The sequence below is a fragment of the Haliotis rubra genome, unplaced genomic scaffold, assembly GCF_003918875.1.
Source record: "Haliotis rubra isolate DU_JTF1 unplaced genomic scaffold, ASM391887v1 Scf550, whole genome shotgun sequence".
In the NCBI taxonomy this organism is placed as follows: Eukaryota; Metazoa; Mollusca; class Gastropoda; order Lepetellida; family Haliotidae; genus Haliotis; species Haliotis rubra.
In genome coordinates, this window is record NW_025767247.1 from 97,862 (window position 1) to 119,306 (window position 21,445).

A 21,445-nucleotide genomic window follows, 5' to 3' on the forward strand; every position below is an offset into this window, starting at 1 on the left:
TGCATTAAACCAGCCATGTGTGTGTTAAACCAGCCATGTGTGTGTTAAACCAGCCATGTGTGCATTAAACCAGCCATGTGTGTGTTAAACCAACCATGTGTGTGTTAAACCAGCCTGTAGATTTTAAAGTCTGTAGGCCGCAGCAGGCCCTGATGGCCAACTGGCAAATGAAAGTGTTGCAAACACTGCATACAAGGCTTTGTAACTTGAAGATAAATTAATGTTTTTGGACCATATTGATCTTGAGATAATAGACCAATCTAGTCCCGGCTGATAAGCCCCGCCCACTTTGTTTTTGACGTTAGGGGGACAACCACGGACTAATCGCAATGCCGTCACCGCCAGCAAAACGTACGTGATTGAGAATGTTGTTGGTGAATTCTGCTTGTAGTACGTTAGTATCCGTCGTCTGTGAATGATATTTAAAGAGGAAAGTTATGCGTACTTTATTTTTAATATATTTTAGTTGACAGATTGTAATTGGCGAGTGAAAATGAGTTGCATGTCCGATGAAAAATCGTCTCGGCCAGCTGCTAAGTGAGAGTAAGAAGCGTATTTCCTTTGGAACCAAATAACATATCTGGCAATTCACATCCTAAGATATTAGCAGGGGAAGGGTAACTGAATTATGTTGTTTGTTTTTTATTTAAAAATTCCCATCGTAATATTACAAAAACCGTGAACACAGCCACATGTTCAAGCTGGAGATCGTTTCGGTATCTATAAATAGATTGTCAAAACTGTGTGTGGCGCCTTTATTCATTTGTTGTTCAAAGTTAGTTAAATCAATAATGTGAAACCATGGGTTTCTACCTTTTAATAAACAAAGCAGAAAAAATGTTTCACGTCTACGACTTTGCCCGTCTTATTTGTGTATATTTGTACTATTTGATGTTATTTGGGAACATGAATAAGGTTGTTGGAGGTATCTGGACATACCTCGAAGCAAATATTCAGTAGCAATTCTCAGTATAATATATCTCTTCAAAATCTGTACACCATCCTAAAATGACACTGAATATAAGGAAATCCATTTTTATATCATCCTTTCCAATATATTTTTCTTGTGTACTTTGTTGTGGAATCATAATTTACAAACTTCCACAATACTGGACTTCATCAACTGCCAGCATTTATGTACAGATATGTCACACCACAATAACACAAAGAAGATCCAAGATACAGTCTGCACCTGTACACTGACGTACCCATCTTCCTGAAATAGGAAACCTGTGATGCAAAATCTTTGAACAGAGGATCCACAGTTATCTAAACAACTAACTAGCATTGAAATAGATTGTTACACAAAATACAAATATACTGCTTTTTCTTCAGAGATATTTAACTGCTAACTACTAATGTAAAAAAGGTGCAAAGAATATATCCTAAGTTCAAAGCTTTTTGTCAATAAAATTACTTATGGTCATTATTGCTTTTTAAACAATGGTAATCTTTGTTTTACTATATCTGAGACCATATCCCTAAGGGACATAACACTAATTTTGATCTAATTTATTTCCTTTTCTGATATACTTACTAGTGTCATCAAAAATATATTTAAGTTGTTTCAAAATTGGTATCAAAATAAAAGTTTAGAAAAGCACACATGAAAATGTCCTGAAGCTTTCACCTCCTTCTCATCAGTGTGCAATTTGATATGAAGCTTATTTTCCAAATAACCATCAACAAACCTTGAACAATTTGTCCAAAACCAACATCTTAATAAACACTACTTTGGCTCAGTCTTCAAATAATAGAAATCATCAGCTTTTGAGGAGGTTACCAAGAAGTATTACAGCAAATCTGGGATAATATATGTTTCAATGTTCATTCAAGTTACATGACTAGTCAACTGAAAATTGTGTAAGTTATTCTGTTCCAAGACTGAACAATGCCTGACCAGGGTGTGACCAAAACGTAGCCTTTATTTTTTTCACATTCCCTGGATGTTTAAATTTTTTTATCATGAGTTTGCTACCAGTAATCACTTTCAGAATAATCCTTTTAGTACATATATTATTTAAAAAAAACAAAGCAGGAGCCAACAAACTAATTAAGTTAATAGCAAGTGATTGTTCTGCCAGGGTATGTATTTAGTGTTTGTTTGCCTAGCTCTGCCTTAAAATCACATGAAACTGATATGTCAGTCAACTAAGTAATAATTTATAATTGATTATGTTATTATTTAACTTAATACCTTTCCACTTTTACTTAAGGACACAAGATTCTAAAAACATACCTTGCTATCATTTCCAGTGAATTATAATTAAAATGACAGCTATGTTATTACTCCTAAAATGTACCAGTGCACCTCCCCTACATGTAAAAAAAATATGTTGTAACAAAATTCAAAAGAAATAATGTTCTCATAGTTAAGAAAAAAACTTGTATTTCACTCTGTCCAATATTCCAGAAAGTGACTATTCTTCTCACATAGTTTTCGTCTCTGATCCACTGATCCACATGTAGTAAGGTAATTCAATTCATGGTCCCATCTCTTTATAGAAATTCTGAAATATTTTAGGCATGGTTTTATAGACACTAATTTGAATTAATTTTTTAATTTTTTTTATTATTCCTCGAATATTTTGCACTAATAACAGATAGTGTACAGTAGGCTTTCAGATTGTGTTTTTGAAACTTTAAAACATCGTATAACGTGTGACAATTTTGTGAGAATATCCAAGGGTGATGGTAACAATATACACCACATTGTTCTTTAATGTAACAAGTTCTGCTATTTCGATCGACCTTAACCGAAATCAGATCGCTGTCAGATTTGTTTACATTGTGTCACGGCTTTCTCGCCTGTCTCATTTCAGCTTTATGGTGTACCAACTCAATGCCCAGTATTGACTAAAAACGTTAAGCAAAAACAATTTTGTAGTTACAAATGTTTATAACACTTGCAAAGTCTTAAACTGCTATTTGTTGTCATCTATTGGGAATGATTTTGCACATGTGAGAAAGTGTGTTAATTCGTGCAAATTCTCACCCTCAAGCAGACGTAGGTTTCGTGAGCGATGGTGCAGACATGTCACTGATCGTGAGGCCTATCGCACTCCTTGGTCCGCCTCAAAACTTTTATCTTGACCGTAATGGCCCTGTTAAAGGTACACATCAAATCGCAGTAATATGTAATATATATAGGGAGTCTGAATGGCATAATAGGAAGCACATCGCTTCCGAGGCATCGTTTGACCCTGGAAATAAGTCTGACAAATCCACAAAGCGCGCCCGGCCTGCTGATTGGCCAAAATTGACGCATGCACCAGTTTTGATTGACAGACTGGATCAGTGTATTGCCAGTGTTCTAACATTTTAAAAGGTGTCCTCCCATTACGCAGACAGCCAGTTCGCAGACACCTTAAAACAACAACATTTACAGTTCAGTGAACAGAGTATCTACTACCTGTTACCTACACATTATAATGGAATAGTCCAAATAAAAACACAGGAACAAACTGAAGCTATGTTATATATTTTGAAAGATGGACGAAAAGAGAGTAATTTAAATTTTTATTGTTTTATTACTGCAATATAAAAACAGTTTATTTTCATAAACCTTTCGGTTTAACATTCTAGTCGGGAGTCGGCATCATCATATTGAAAACATTAGCTTAGCTATTGGAAATTGCGACACTGTTGTATCATATAAATCAAATGGACAAATGTGAACCTAAATATTATTCATATGGAATAAAGAAGTTATATGTTTGTACACAATATTAAGATACATGATGACCGTGCACTTAATTACGATTTGTTTAGGATAAATATTTGAAATATGACACATCATGTCAATGTGGGCATGGATGTGAGAATGTTTTTCATTACTTCCTTGAATGTCCATTGTATACTACTCAAAGACACAAACTGTTACAATCTTTAGAAAGTATTGTTAAAAGTAAAACACTGATTTGTATTAATCGTATCTTACATGGCAATGCAGGTGTCTCATTTACTGCAAATCAGAATGTTTTCAAATATGTACATATCTATATCTCTCCAACAAAACGTTTTCTCAGTTAACTTCTGTTGTACATGTACTACTATTGGAAGGGGTCTTTTCTATCAATAAACACAATCAAACCTCTCAATGGCAAAGCTGTTTTTATATTTGATAGTAATTTATAGTAAAATCAATTTGAGAAGACAAATCATTTATCACAACAAAGTTCTATTTACCCACAATCAAACTTCTCAGTAACGAACCTGTTTCAGGCTCACCCTGATCGACTCACTAGACGGTGGACTGTTCCATTATACCCGTAGGTGTTACCCTAATTAACCTTCCAGTTTAGTGTCTGTCAACTGGGTGTCTGTCAATTGGGAGATAACCTTTTAAAATCCTACTTTGTATTTTTTAAAATAATTGATGAGGGTCCCAAAATGCCCCAAAATATGTGTTTTCAACCAAAAAGGTTCTATATTTTTTCTTCTATGAGAAGTGTAGGTATTATCTTTCACTTCTCTTGTTATTTTAGTTCAGTAGTTCTGTTTAGTGATGTCGTTCGTTTATAACACGGTCCCGTCATCACTCACTCACTTCACCATTACAACATTTCGCCGTATTTGTAGTCGTTGTGTTTTATTTGGTTCAGGCTTATATATTATACCATACAGTAGAGGTATATTTATTATGCCTGTATTATGGTCTCTTTATCATTCAGTTCTTTGAGACTTTGTTCTCAATTATGCTGTTTAATTCATTACCATTGTATGTAATGTTTTATGTGCGTTTACTGGGTTTTTTGCTTTATTGCAGATCCATGTACAGCGCAAGTTGTATACATTGTTAGGGTGGGAAGTCGCGTAAAGACCCTCATCCCCGATGTTTGAATTGTACCAATCAATGTTCCCTTGGCCATAAATGTGCCAGCTGTGCTGTTCTTTACGTTTATTTCCAGGCTTGTAGGAAGCGCCTGGGGCAACAGAGACGAAAGAATATGGTTTCTACTACGACGCTGGTCTTGACGACCTCTACATCTACATCCAGTGTTGCAGCGTCCACTGTTTCTCCGAGTGCATCTGTCACCAGCATACAGATGATTACCTCGCCTCTTATGTCACTGTGCGTTACAGTGTTTGGCGCTTCGTCGTTCGGACCTTTGGCGCCAGGCGCTTCGGCGCTTGGTGCTCCCTCGCCTCCTACGCTGTTGCCGATGTTGTCACCGCAACGACCGATGGGTCAGCAGTTTGCGCCGTGTGAGGAGCCCCAGGCTCCTGTGTTGCAGTCCTTTCCAGTGTTCCCAGAGCAGGCGTCTCATGCGTATCAACCATCTACAGTGTTCCCGGAGCAGGCGCCTCATGCGTATCAACCATCTACAGTGTTCCCGGAGCAGGCGCCTCATGCGTATCAACCATCTACAGTGTTCCCGGAGCAGGCGCCTCATGCGTATCAACCATCTACAGGGTTTCCAATACCTCAGGCGTCTATGATGCAGACGTCATGCCAGCAGTTCGATGTGTCTACGCTCAGCACTCTCTTGACTTTATTATCAGTTCAAGCCGGTACCTCAGCGCCTATGCCGTTTATGCCACCAGCAACATTGGCGCCTCTCCCTCCTACAGCGCCTTTGCCGCCTTTGCCACCTCCAACGCTTACAGCACCTGTGCCTCCTCTAGCACCGGTGCCTATCCTGTCTACTGTGTCAGCCTCTGTGCCTACAACAATGTCTCCCGTTGCTTCCACGTCTTTGGCAGGCGATCATAGGTCGAGACATCGGAGCAAGGCGCTTCTTCTAAGGCGTGGTCTGAACGTAGACATTCCCCCTTGCCGTTTCGTTCACCGTCCTCAGAAAGAGACTTTGCCCCAGACTACGAGGAGGACATGGGCTCTAATCACCTTGGTTTTGATCACATGTTTGACACGATCGCTGATCGTTTAGCAGCCTCAGTCCCTTCACCGGGACCTGATGTTGCAAAGTCGCTTACTATTTGGGACTCGCCTTCCTTAATGTTGCCGACACATGAGTCAGTCAGGGACTATTCTATCTACACTTGATGAAGATTTTGCAGGGATGTCTCTCAACCCAACTATTAGAGCACCTAGAGTCCGGCGTGATGACTGTCCTATTCATGGCTTGGGCTTTGCCCAGACAGTGACTAAGGTGTATGAGGAGATAAAACGTGTGACAGGCTCTTCCTCTGTCTCCTCCTATAAAGTTCAGGACACAAGGGTAGCTGTTTTGGACTTAGAACTTTAGCGTATGCTCCGCCCTATATCGGAATTGGCGTCAGCGACTGATGCCATTACTCAGGATCTTAAGCAAGTAAATCCTGATCGACTGGATCATCTCCCAACTATGATGCTGTGGCAGGGCAAGGTGCTCACTGACCTGGGTGAGCACCTTCAGTCAAGGCTTCCTCTCTTTTTCTTCATGGGATTCGGAGTTTCAACGGAAACTATTCCACCAACCCTGGTCGTCGTCGACACTGTTTAACAACGTCATTCATGAAATTTATCTGGAGGTGTGTGAATTTGCCAAAGGGGAGACTGCTTTGAAAGCTTTTCAAAAGGGACAACGTCCTTCCCCCATGCCATCCAACACCTACCAGCCTCGACGACCGTCTGTTTGGCGTGCCAGAAATCCAGCGCTGTCTCCTGGCAGGGGACGTGGTGCCAAGCCTAGATCAGACAGGGGAGGATATCAACGTCACCGTGCTCCCACCCAGGGCGACGGGCGTAGGGTCAAGTGAAGTGAGGGACATGCACGACTGGACACTCCCACCTCCAGTTGTCCCAGTTTATCCTACACCCGGTAGGTGGGTGAATAGGGATCTTTTGGGAAAATTGGTCCATCCTAGAGGATCCATACATCACCGATATATTGAGCCAGGGGTTTCGGCTCCCCCTCCTCTCCGATCCACCTCTGACACTGTTCCCGCTCCGACACAATCACTCCCAGATTCAACACGACCTCTTAGTGGAGAACATAGCTATTCTGTTGGAGAAAAGAGCCGTCGAATTACTCCCGCATCCCGTCACAACACCAGGGTTTTATTCTCCAATATTCTTAGTGCCGAAAAAAGTGTCCACGAAAATGAGGATGATTCACAATCTGTCCTATTTCAACGAGACTTTCCTGGAATGTCCTCCGCACTTCCCGAATGACGTCCCTCGAATACCTCAAATCTATTGTATGCGTCAACGACTTCCTCATCAGCCTGGACCTGCAGGATGCATACCTCCATGTTCCAATATGTCCTAGCGACAGGAAGTACCTGCACTTTATTTTCAACAATCAACATTTCCAATGTGCTGTCCTCCCATTTGGAATTTCAACGGCCCCGTGGTTGTTCACGTGTATCACAACTCCTATTTCCCGGTTTCTTCATTTGAGGGGCATCATTTTCGACCCGTACCTGGACGATTGCCTTATGCACCTGTTAGACCGTCTGCTTCTTGCTTCTTATACAACAACGGGATTTCACCCTCAGTCTGTTGCCCCAACTAGGTTGGCTAGTCAACTTGGACAAATCGGAGCTTGTCCTGTCTCTGATTCCACGTGCGCTATCCGAACCTCTGTCTCTCTGAGAGTGGCAGGCACTCCTGGGATTGTTGACGTCGGCGCTGGACCTTACCAGCAGAGGGCGTCTTCTACTTCATCCTCTGCAGGGCTTTCTCCAACCATCCATTCGTCGGGCAGACGGTTTTGTCTTCCACCTCAGTTACATCGCTATCTTCTTTGGTGAACTTGCTCATTGAACGTCTTAGGAGGAGTTTCTTTGACAGAGCGGCCTCCGGATTACCAACTGTTCGTGGACGCCTCCATGCAGGGTTGGGGCGCTCACTTACACGACCAGACAGCCGTCGGCCTTTGGTCGGGTCAACACATAAACTGGCATATAAACAGTCTGGAGTTGGAGGCCGTGATCCGCGCTATTCATCACTGGGCGCATCGACTACGAGGAACTTGTCTGCTGGTGGCCACAGACAACACCACGGTGGTATGGTACATCCAGAAGCAAGGGTCGATACGCTCAGTTTCTGCTCGATCAGACTTTTCGGCTCTTTCAACTGGTTGACGATCTCCACATTCTGTTGAAAGTTCAGCATATTCCGGGGTGCCGCAATATACTAGCAGACGCTCTCGCGAGACCAAACAGAGTTGCTCCCATGGAATGGATGCTACACAAGTCACGCACTGGGTTCTCCAAACATAGATCTGTTTGCCACCAGCCAAAACCATCAACTGCCAGTGTATGTGTCCCCAGTCCGGATCCAGCGGCTTGGGCGGTGGATGCTCTCAGCCTATCGTGGGAGGGGCTTCACGCGTATGCGTTACTGCCACCAGTTCTACTACCCAAAGTTCTCACAAAAGTCAAGGAGACAACTTGCCTTCGACTGATTTTGGTCGTGCCTTGGTGGCCGGCCAGGAACTGGTTTCCCGTTCTAAAAAGTCTAGTGGTAGGAGATCCCTTCCCTCTACTCACATTCCCATGCACCCTCACAGCCGACTCCCGCATCCTGCTCCAGATCAGTTCAATCTGCACGCATGGATCATTTGCAAAAAGCACCGAGTGCTAAGGGGTTTTCGGCCAGAGCAGCCAAAGCCATTGCGACGGCGCACAGAACTTCTACTAGACACTTGTATGATGACAAGTGGCAGTCGTTTGAAGGATTTTGTGTTACCAGGAAGCAGGATCCGCTGAAAGTGTCTCCTCAGTTCATAGCAGATTTCGGGCGGTGGGGTAGCCTAGTGGTTAAAGCGTTGGCTCGTCACGCCGAAGACCCGGGTTCGATTCCCCACATGGGCACAATGTGTTAAGCCCATTTCTGGTGTCCCCCGCCGTGATATTGCTGGAATATTGCTAAAAGCGGCGTAAAACTAAACTCAGTCAGTCAGTCAGTAATAGCAGATTTCCTACTTTATCTCCGAACGTCCAGGCGTCTGAAGGGAGGCACCATTGCCACGTATTTGGTGGCAATTAGCTCAGTTTTAGCGGTCCCCACTGACAGAAGGAATTTCTAAAATCCCAGAATTACAGGCCATGCTTAGTTCGTTCACACTTGAAGACCAGAAGTTGAAGTTTCATCCGCCGGCATGGAATCTCAACACTGTTTTAGACCATCTCCGTGGTGCACCTTATGAACCTCTTGAGAACGCTTCCCTTGCTGATTTATCCAGGAAGACGGCTTTCTTTTAGTCTCTAGCGATTGCGGCTAGATTGAGTGAGGTTCATGCCCTTGACGTGACTAGGGTCAAGTTTGAACGTCGTCGTCATGGTTCTGTGCATTTGGGTCTGTGTCGAAATTTCATCGCTAAAAACCAACTACCAGGTCAACCTGATCGACAGTTTTCCATTCCACCATTATCATCTATTGTTGGCACTGAAGACGATGCTGAATTGCTTTTATGTCCGGTTCATGCGCTGAAAACTTACATTGATCGCACCAAAGGTGTCCGTGGTACAAGGAAACGGTTAGTTCTTCCCTTATTTCAGGCGTCAGTCAGATGTCAGCAAAAACACAATTGCTTTATGGTTAAGAACGACCATTCTTCAGGCATATAAAGCGGCTGGGCTGTACCCTCCTACGTCCTCTCATCCACACGAGATTCGAGCTCTTGTTTCGACTATTGCACTTCACAGTAATTGTACTGTGTCATCCATTATGCAAGGTTGTTTTTGGCAGTCGGACACAGTTTTTGCCAGTCATTATTTGCATGACATGGCTGTCAAGGACGTTAACGATGTCCACAGCTTCAGACCATTGGTGGTTGCTCAGCAACTCGCCATTCCCCGAAGTAAGTGACCCTCCTGCCTTGTGTTTTTCTTCCGACGGACCACCATGTGGGGAATGAGTATATTTAGATTTTACTGAAACTGTTCTCACTTGTCCTTATAAACAAATGATGTAGGTATAAAGTGACAATAGAAATTTTATCATTGTAGCTGGAATTCAGGTAGAAATTTTGAATTGAAGTTAAATGTTCCCATATGGGAGCATTGGCAGGATCATCGTTAAAATCAATATATTCACATAAACTGCTTTAATAGATAAGAAAAACAACGAATGGACTGGTCAATTCTTATTTCAAATTATATATTTTATCCTTTTTGATAAAGCCAATGAATTTATTATTGGATTTTGTGTCCCTTTTGACAGCAATATGATTGGCAAGACATATGCGGACATCGCCTTTAAAATGTCTCGCTTGCATCCCAAGTGCACTGTCATCAGGCTCTCCATTGTTCTCGGAGCCCATGGTTTGGTACCTCCTGATATCTTGGCGCCAGTGTTCTCAGAGCCCATGGTTTGGTACCTCCTGATATCTTGGTGCAGATCAGGAGAGTGCCCTGCATCTCCACTGAGAGCACAGCCCTTCTGACACTGGGTAAAGCAGAAGGCTGCTGTGTTGGGGAGTCAACATATTCTCGGGAAAGCTCTTGGTGGGTTCGACTAGGCAGCCTTTCCTGGGAGAAGTCCCATTCACTGTTTTGGCTGCATGTAATGGTGAGCTGATGACCCTTACCAGCCTGAATGCCAGGATCACCTGAACCCTCTCTGTTGCATGCTATTTAATCTGTAAAAGATAATAATAATATATTTCCATGCATACAGGATGCTCAGTGGCACTTTGTACAGGAGCTATAAGACAAAGCCATTCAGAATAACTAGTCAAAGGCTAGCTTGATGAGGTGTGTCTTTAAAAGAGTCTTTAAATGAGGTTTGTCAGAGACAGACCTTACCAGGATCTTACCTCACTCACACAAGCTTAAATTTGTCTGATTCCAGTAGCGTCTTCAAATGGCTTTATATGTAGATCTGAATGTTGTCAGCATAGAGATGAAACATCAAACCTATTATTTCACCTCTTTTGCAAAATTGCCAAATGTGTGCAACACTGTTGACATATGATGTCACAACTGGTGACCGATTTCTCCAAAATGGCTAATTCATTGTCGTCAGAATTCAGGACTTTGTGAGGAATCTTTCATTGATCAGAAATCATTTGTGCATAAATTTGTGATGTAAGTAATCAGAAACATTGTGACTGTCTGTGTTGTAACAAAGATCAGTAGTGATTTCCCGTATGAGGAATACAGAGATGTCCATGGGGCAGCAATGTGTGAAATATATGTGATGTGATAGGCGTCTCAACACTGGTCTACCCTCAGTATCATTTTGCAACGTATGTTGGGGAAGGTATGTTGGAACCCTTCACAACTAATTGTCATTCTTTCGCTTCAGATTTGTGAACTGATAAATCAGCTGATCCAAGCGAGGGAGGCCATTGCCAGTGCCCAACAAGCCACACCCAAGCCCAAGAGGCGTAGCTTTGCAGCCTGGCTCATCTCCTTCTTGTTTGATTCCAAGCACTATAGTGAAATCAATGACAGCAAGAAGCTATTACTGCATCTCAACCAGTCACTCAAGAATTTGTCAGAAATATTCAAGGTGAGAGTAACTATGGTCGTAAATATGTGTCAAATATTTAATGCTTAACAAGTCTCTATGGTTGTTGTGTGTGAGATACTCAAGGTGGTCCCTTGGTTGTAATGTCAGAAATATTCAAGGTGAGAGTAACTTTGGTCGTAAATATGTGTCAGATATTTAATGCTTAACAAGTCTCTATGGTTGTTGTGTGTGAGATACTCAAGGTGGTCCCTTGGTTGTAATGTCAGAAATATTCAAGGTGAGAGTAACTATGGTTGTAAATATGTGTCAGATATTTAATGCTTAACAAGTCTCTATGGTTGTTGTGTGTGAGATACTCAAGGTGGTACCTTGGTTGTAATGTCAGAAATATTCAAGGTGAGAGTAACTATGGTCGTAAATATGTGTCAGATATTTAATGCTTAACAAGTCTCTATGGTTGTTGTGTGTGAGATACTCAAGGTGGTCCCTTGGTTGTAATGTCAGAAATATTCAAGGTGAGAGTAACTATGGTCGTAAATATGTGTCAGATATTTAATGCTTAACAAGTCTCTATGGTTGTTGTGTGTGAGATACTCAAGGTGGTCCCTTGGTTGTAATGTCAGAAATATTCAAGGTGAGAGTAACTATGGTCGTAAATATGTGTCAAATATTTAATGCTTAACAAGCCTCTAGGGTTGTTGTGTGTGAGATACTCAAGGTGGTCCCTTGGTTGTAATGTCAGAGATACTCAAGGTGGTCCCTTGGTTGTAATGTCAGAAATATTCAAGGTGAGAGTAACTATGGTCGTAAATATGTGTCAAATATTTAATGCTTAACAAGTCTCTAGGGTTGTTGTGTTTGAGATACTCAAGGTGGTCCCTTGGGATTTTCATTCACTTGACTAGAAAAAAGGCCCCCATAAAAATGGGTCATGATGGTTGTATTGTCAGAGATATTCAAGATGACAGGTGTTATGATGGTTGTAATGTCAGAGATGTTCAAGATGACAGGTGTTATGATGGTTGTAACGTCAGAGATGTTCAAGATGACAGGTGTTATGATGGTTGTAATGTCAAGAGATATTCAAGATGACAGGTGTTATGATGGTTGTAACGTCAGAGATGTTCAAGATGACAGGTGTTATGATGGTTGTAATGTCAGATATTCAAGATGACAGGTGTTATGATGGTTGTAATGTCAGAGATATTCAAGATGACAGGTGTTATGATGGTTGTAATGTCAGAGATATTCAAGATGACAGGTGTTATGATGGTTGTAATGTCAGAGATGTTCAAGATGACAGGTGTTATGATGGTTGTAATGTCAGAGATATTCAAGATGACAGGTGTTATGATGGTTGTAATGTCAGAGATATTCAAGATGACAGGTGTTATGATGGTTGTAATGTCAGATGTTCAAGATGACAGGTGTTATGATGGTTGTAATTGTCAGAGATATTCAAGATGACAGGTGTTATGATGGTTGTAATGTCAGAGATATTCAAGATGACAGGTGTTATGATGGTTGTAATGTCAGAGATATTCAAGATGACAGGTGTTATGATGGTTGTAATGTCAGAGATATTCAAGATGACAGGTGTTATGATGGTTGTAATGTCAGATATTCAAGATGACAGGTGTTATGATGGTTGTAATGTCAGAGATATTCAAGATGACAGGTGTTATGATGGTTGTAACGTCAGAGATGTTCAAGATGACAGGTGTTATGATGGTTGTAACGTCAGAGATGTTCAAGATGACAGGTGTTATGATGGTTGTAATGTCAGATATTCAAGATGACAGGTGTTATGATGGTTGTAATGTCAGAGATATTCAAGATGACAGGTGTTATGATGGTTGTAATGTCAGATGTTCAAGATGACAGGTGTTATGATGGTTGTATTGTCAGAGATATTCAAGATGACAGGTGTTATGATGGTTGTAATGTCAGATATTCAAGATGACAGGTGTTATGATGGTTGTAATGTCAGATATTCAAGATGACAGGTGTTATGATGGTTGTAATGTCAGATGTTCAAGATGACAGGTGTTATGATGGTTGTAACGTCAGAGATGTTCAAGATGACAGGTGTTATGATGGTTGTATTGTCAGAGATATTCAAGATGACAGGTGTTATGATGGTTGTAATGTCAGAGATGTTCAAGATGACAGGTGTTATGATGGTTGTAATGTCAGAGATGTTCAAGATGACAGGTGTTATGATGGTTGTAATGTCAGAGATGTTCAAGATGACAGGTGTTATGATGGTTGTAATGTCAGAGGTGTTCAAGATGACAGGTGTTATGATGGTTGTAATGTCAGAGATATTCAAGATGACAGGTGTTATGATGGTTGTAATGTCAGAGATATTCAAGATGACAGGTGTTATGATGGTTGTAACGTCAGAGATGTTCAAGATGACAGGTGTTATGATGGTTGTAATGTCAGATATTCAAGATGACAGGTGTTATGATGGTTGTAATGTCAGAGATATTCAAGATGACAGGTGTTATGATGGTTGTAATGTCAGAGATATTCAAGATGACAGGTGTTATGATGGTTGTAATGTCAGAGATATTCAAGATGACAGGTGTTATGATGGTTGTAATGTCAGAGATGTTCAAGATGACAGGTGTTATGATGGTTTATTGTAATGTCAGAGGTGTTCAAGATGACAGGTGTTATGATGGTTGTAATGTCAGAGATATTCAAGATGACAGGTGTTATGATGGTTGTAATGTCAGATGTTCAAGATGACAGGTGTTATGATGGTTGTAATGTCAGAGATGTTCAAGATGACAGGTGTTATGATGGTTGTAATGTGAGATATTCAAGATGACAGGTGTTATGATGGTTGTAATGTCAGATGTTCAAGATGATAGGTGTTATGATGGTTGTAACGTCAGAGATGTTCAAGATGACAGGTGTTATGATGGTTGTAATGTCAGATGTTCAAGATGACAGGTGTTATGATGGTTGTAATGTCAGAGATGTTCAAGATGACAGGTGTTATGATGGTTGTAATGTCAGAGATATTCAAGATGACAGGTGTTATGATGGTTGTAATGTCAGAGATGTTCAAGATGACAGGTGTTATGATGGTTGTAATGTCAGAGATATTCAAGATGACAGGTGTTATGATGGTTGTAATGTCAGATATTCAAGATGACAGGTGTTATGATGGTTGTAATGTCAGAGATGTTCAAGATGACAGGTGTTATGATGGTTGTAATGTCAGATATTCAAGATGACAGGTGTTATGATGGTTGTAATGTCAGAGATGTTCAAGATGACAGGTGTTATGATGGTTGTAATGTCAGAGATATTTCAAGATGATAGGTGTTATGATGGTTGTAATGTCAGAGATGTTCAAGATGACAGGTGTTATGATGGTTGTAATGTCAGAGATATTTAAGATGATAGGTGTTATGATGGTTGTAATGTCAGAGATATTCAAGATGACAGGTGTTATGATGGTTGTAATGTCAGAGATATTCAAGATGACAGGTGTTATGATGGTTGTAATGTCAGAGATGTTCAAGATGACAGGTGTTATGATGGTTGTAATGTCAGAGATATTCAAGATGACAGGTGTTATGATGGTTGTAATGTCAGAGATATTCAAGATGACAGGTGTTATGATGGTTGTAATGTCAGAGATATTCAAGATGACAGGTGTTATGATGGTTGTGATGTCAGATATTCAAGATGACAGGTGTTATGATGGTTGTAATGTCAGAGATGTTCAAGATGACAGGTGTTATGATGGTTGTAATGTCAGAGGTGTTCAAGATGAGAGGTGTTCCCCAACACTGCAGCCTTCTGCATTACCGAGAGTGTCAGAAGGGCTGTGCTCCCGGTGGAGAGCTCGGGCACTGTCCTGATCTGGGCCAAGATATCAGGAGGTACCAAACCAAGGGCACCGAGAACAATGGGGAGCCTGATGACAGTATTATTATTAAATATGACCAGTAAGCACATTTTCACTGCTTTGAATTGCATGTTGATGGATTGTGTCCTGTTTCAGATCACACTGCCTGATGAGCTCCAGGACATGACGCTGCCTGCTGATGCAAGTCTACAGAACAGTCTGTTCAGGATTGGTCAACACCACCCACACCTGACTGTATTGAGACCAACCCACAGCCCGGTTCTCGACCCGGTTCTCACAGAACATGGCAGATATCAGGTAATAGTTCACCCACAGGCCCAGTTCTCACAGAACATGGCCAGGTAATAGTTCACCCACAGGCCGGTTCTCACAGAACATTGCAGGTATCTCACAGAATATGGCAGATATCAGGATATCAGCAGATATCAGGTAAGTTAGTTCACCACTGTTCACCCACAGACCCTGTTCTCACAGAATATGACAGATATCAGGTAATAGTTCACCCACAGGCCCGGTTCTCACAGAACATGGCAGATATCAGGTAATAGTTCACCCACAGGCCCAGTTCTCACAGAACATGGCAGATATCGGGTAATAGTTCACCCACAGGCCCGGTTCTCACAGAATATGACAGATATCAGGTAATAGTTCACCCACAGGCCCAGTTCTCACAGAACATGGCAGATATCAGGTAATAGGTCACCCACAGGCCCGGTTCTCACAGAACATGGCAGATATCAGGTAATAGTTCACCCACAGGCCCGGTTCTCACAGAATAAGGCAGATATCAGGTATTAGGTCACCCACAGGCCCTGTTCTCAGTTCACCCACAGGCCCGGTTCTCACAGAATATGACAGATATCAGGTAATAGTTCACCCACAGGCCCGGTTCTCACAGAACATGGCAGATATCAGGTAATAGTTCACCCACTGACCCTGTTCTCACAGAACATGGCAGATATCAGGTAATAGTTTACCCACAGGCCCGGTTCTCACAGAATATGACAGATATCAGGTAATAGTTCACCCACAGGCCCGGGTCTCACAGAATATGACAGATATCAGGTAATAGTTCACCCACTGACCCTGTTCTCACAGAACATGGCAGATATCAGGTAATAGTTTACCCACAGGCCCGGTTCTCACAGAACATGGCAGATATCAGGTAATAGTTCACCCACAGGCCAGAATATGACAGATATCTCACACAGAACATGGCAGATATCAGGTAATAGTTCACCCACAGGCCCGGTTCTCACAGAATATGGCAGATATCAGGTAATAGTTCACCCACAGGCCCGGTTCTCACAGAATATGGCAGATATCAGGTAATAGTTCACCCACTGACCCTGTTCTCACAGAATAAGGCAGATATCAGGTAATAGTTCACCCACAGGCCCGGTTCTCACAGAATATGGCAGATATCAGGTAATAGTTCACCCACTGACCCTGTTCTCACAGAACATGGCAGATATCAGGCAGGTAACAGTTCAACCACAGGCCCTGTTCTCATAGAACATGGCAGATATCCGGTAATGGTTCATCCACAGGCCCGGTTCTCATAGAACATGGCAGATATCCGGTAATGGTTCAACCACAGGCCCGGTTCTCATAGAACATGGCAGATATCCGGTAATGGTTCATCCACAGATTGTGTTTTTTTTGTCTCATACTATTCATTCACCAGATGATGGAGTAAGGATATACTCAGTAATATTGTGTTCCTGATATGAAAAAAGTTGACATCCATGAAAATCTTACAATAGCCTCCTTGTTTTACAATATATGTAGGTAGTTGTGATGTATCCACTATTTCATGTTTAGTGAGAGCTGTCTAAATATGGATTTCATGTTACACGACATTTGTTATTATGCAATCCTCTCTGTCACATCAACATTTGTGTGGCAGGTTGTGAACGGACTACGGAAGTTTGACATCACATACCAGGGTGACCCGGACCTGCAGCCCATCAGGAGTTTTGAGAACGCAACTCTTGTCCGCATCCTGCACCAGCTCTGTTCCTTCATCAACTGCCAGGTATAGTTAGTCATATAACTATCCACAGATAACTTTCTTGTAGATCAATGTTACTCACTTGTAGGTCACTGATTACTTACTTGTAGGTCACTGATTACCTACTTGTAGATAACTGATTACTTAGGCATTTGTGGTGTCCCCCGCCGCGATATTGCCGGAATATAAGCGGCGTCATACCAAACTCACTCACTTACTTGTAGGTCACTTACTTGTAGGTCACTGATTACTTGTAGGTCACTGATTACTTGTATTGCTTGTTGTTGTAACAGACAGGTCCAGAGAACTACAGAAATCTTTATTACATTAGGGATTTGTCGAACCCACCAAGAACTTTTCGACTCCCCAACACTGCAACCTTCTGCATTACCCAAATTGTCAGAAAGGCAGTGTTGCTGGCCATCAAGAGATCAAGAGGTACCAAACCTAAGACACCAGGAATGATGGGGAGGGAGTTGGGCAACTTGGTACATGGGATGGAAGTGTGACATTTCAGAGGCAAATTGCACATATGTGCCATGTCCTTCCTGAATCTTGTCAATCTCATTTGTGAGGAAAGGGACAGAATGATATAAATAATTGTATTTGTTTCATCTAAAGTGACAACGCTGACTTATTCTGGGTTGTGTCATGGATGTAATTATACAAACAAGCCACATGGTGAACATCTTCTGTTCCGTCTGCTTCCAGCTACTGCAGTAATTTGCTGGCACTTGTCTCCATACTGAGTCATAGCTTGTGCAATTTCACATCTTGAACTCTTAAACTTTGACACTACAAAACACATGATTCACCACCATTACAAACTCAACATTTCATGTTCTTAGTTTGGTGGCCATAGCCTAAATCAATTCATTTACAAAATCGCCCAGCCACAACATTGGAAATAGTTATATGAAGTTTTGATGCAACTTTTTTCTAATACCCTGTTCTTGTCAGCAAGTGTCGTGGCGTGTCATGGTATGGTGACATGGCACAATGTCATGGCGTGGTGTCATGGTATGGTGACATGGCGTGTTGACATGGCACGGTGTCATGGCACAGTGTCATCACGTGCTGACATGGCACAGTGACATGGCGTGGTGTCATGGTATGGTGACATGGCGTGTTGACATGGCACGGTGTCATGGCACAGTGTCATCACGTGCTGACATGGCACAGTGACATGGCATGGTGACATGGCACAGTGTCATCATGTGGTGACATGGCATAGTGACATGGCATGGTGACATGGCACAGTGTCATCATGTGGTGACATGGCACAGTGTCATCGTGTGGTGACATGGCACAGTGTCATCGTGTGGTGACATGGCACAGTGTCATCGTGTGGTGACATGGCACAGTGTCATCGTGTGGTGACATGGCACAGTGTCATCGTGTGGTGACATGGCACAGTGTCATCATGTGGTGACATGGCACAGTGTCATCGTGTGGTGACATGGCATAGTGTCATTGTGTGGTGACATGGCACAGTGTCATGGTGACATGGCACAGTGTCATCGTGTGGTGACATGGCACACAGTGTCATCGTGTGGTGACATGGCACAGTGTCATCATGTGGTGACATGGCACAGTGTCATCGTGTGGTGACATGGCACAGTGTCATCGATGTGGTGACATGGCACAGTGTCATTGTGTGGTGACATGGCACAGTGTCATCATGTGGTGACATGGCACAGTGTCATCGTGTGGTGACATGGCACAGTGTCATCGATGTGGTGACATGGCACAGTGTCATCGTGTGGTGACATGGCACAGTGTCATCGATGTGGTGACATGGCACAGTGTCATCGTGTGGTGACATGGCACAGTGTCATCGTGTGGTGACATGGCACAGTGTCATCGTCGTGGTGACATGGCACAGTGTCATCGTGTGGTGACATGGCACAGTGTCATCGTGTGGTGACATGGCACAGTGTCATCGTGTGGTGACATGGCACAGTGTCATCGATGTGGTGACATGGCACAGTGTCATCGATGTGGTGACATGGCACAGTGTCATCGTGGTGGTGACATGGCACAGTGTCATCGTGTGGTGACATGGCACAGTGTCATCATGTGGTGACATGGCACAGTGTCATCGTGGTGACATGGCACAGTGTCATCGTGTGGTGACATGGCACAGTGTCATCGTGTGGTGACATGGCACAGTGTCATCGTGTGGTGACATGGCACAGTGTCATCGTGTGGTGACATGGCACAGTGTCATCGTGTGGTGACATGGCACAGTGTCATCGTGTGGTGACATGGCACAGTGTCATCGATGTGGTGACATGGCACAGTGTCATCGGTGTGGTGACATGGCACAGTGTCATCGTGTGGTGACATGGCACAGTGTCATCGTGTGGTGACATGGCACAGTGTCATCGTGTGGTGACATGGCACAGTGTCATCGTGTGGTGACATGGCACAGTGTCATCGTGTGGTGACATGGCACAGTGTCATCGTGTGGTGACATGGCACAGTGTCATCGTGTGGTGACATGGCACAGTGTCATCGTGTGGTGACATGGCACAGTGTCATCGTGTGGTGACATGGCACAGTGTCATCGTGTGGTGACATGGCACAGTGTCATCGTGTGGTGACATGGCACAGTGTCATCGTGTGGTGACATGGCACAGTGTCATCGTGTGGTGACATGGCACAGTGTCATCGTGTGGTGACATGGCACAGTGTCATGGCATGGTGTCTTGGCGTGGGGCAATATTGGATTTTTCAGTGGGCATTTCAGTTTGTAATGGGGACAAAGTATGTTTTTTCAAACTTTGAAGAATTGTCTCAATACATTAAACTATGTTAGCTGTTGGGTTTTACTTCTGAGTTTTGTTATGAAGCAGCAACATCATTTTGAAGATAAGCGTGGTGTTCCATTTACATAAGCTTGAATTTGATAGTGCATATGTTCATTGTATTGTCTGTGCATGGTTGCATTTTGTTTGCGCACACTTTTACAAATGTTTGTAGTGTGTCGTTTTTATTATAGGTATGTTATGTGAGAGCACAGATCCCACAAAACCTGTTTAACCCTTTCACGGACTTGCCTCACAAGAACACTAACTAACCAATTGGTGGACACCCTTATGTTGAGCTGAGACTAATTTGTTATATCTATTTTTACCTGTTTGTGTGAAGCTGATTGTTTGTGTTGCCAATGAATCTCACTAGCTCTCCCTTATAGTTTTGTGGACAGATCAACAGCCTGTACTGTCGGCAGGACCTCGTCGGCCGCATGGCTCAGGTCTACCTGGCCCCGCCACTCCGCCCCCATCACATGCTCAAGTCTCCAACCTCCAAGACAACTGCCGAAGCTCTCCGCCAACCAAGACTGAGTCTGCGGTTCCTGGCCAGTTACCAAACTCTCATCTACCTTGGAATTCTCTACATCTTCCTGCGAATGTGGCTTGGAGCTGGCCCGATGGAGTTTCTTATCATCAATGTGTTTGTGTGTCTGTTGTATGCCTTCCTCAAGGCTGTGATGTCGTCCAGGTCTGTGGTGCCACCTTGATTCAGCAGCTGGACAACATCGGTGTGTTTGTGTGTCTGTTGTATACCTTCCTCAAGGCAGTGATGTCATCCAGGTCTGTGGTGCCACCTTGATCCAGCAGCGGGACAACATCGGTGTGTTTGTGTGTCTGTTGTATACCTTCCTCAAGGCAGTGATGTCGTCCAGGTCTGTGGTGCCACTTTGATCCAGCAGCTGGACAACATCGGTGTGTTTGTGTGTCTGTTGTATGCCTTCCTCAAGGCTGTGATGTCGTCCAGGTCTGTGGTGCCACCTTGATCCAGCAGCTGGACAACATCAGTGTGTGTCTGTTGTATGCCTTCCTCAAGGCAGTGATGTCGTCCAGGTCTGTGGTGCCACCTTGATCCAGCAGCTGGACAACATCGGTGTGTTTGTGTGTCTGTTGTATGCCTTCCTCAAGGCAGTGATGTCGTCCATGTCTGTGGTGCCACCTTGATCCAGCAGCTGGACAACATCGGTGTGTTTGTGTGTCTGTTGTATGCCTTCCTCAAGGCAGTGATGTCATCCAGGTCTGTGGTGCCACCTTGATCCAGCAGCTGGACAACATCGGTGTGTTTGTGTGTGTCTGTTGTATGCCTTCCTCAAGGCAGTGATGTGTCCAGGTCCAGGTCTGTTGTGCCACCTGGA

General features: G+C 43.0%; 1 protein-coding gene across 2 annotated transcripts in view; it reads left to right on the forward strand.

Moving 5' to 3' along the window:
• The window catches only part of LOC124253750 (sphingomyelin phosphodiesterase 4-like), a 74,286-nt gene that overhangs the window by 51,742 nt on the left and 1,099 nt on the right, over positions 1-21,445 (forward strand). The window contains exons 15-18 of one of the 2 annotated variants that reach the window (XM_046687576.1): positions 11,201-11,407; positions 15,396-15,557; positions 17,170-17,298; positions 20,474-21,143. In XM_046687576.1, the coding sequence (XP_046543532.1) occupies positions 11,201-11,407; positions 15,396-15,557; positions 17,170-17,298; positions 20,474-20,800 (825 nt within the window). In that variant the 3' untranslated portion in view covers positions 20,801-21,143. Of the gene's footprint in view, positions 1-11,200; positions 11,408-15,395; positions 15,558-17,169; positions 17,299-20,473; positions 21,144-21,445 lie in introns of those variants that run through there. The other variant, XM_046687577.1, reaches the window with a different exon arrangement.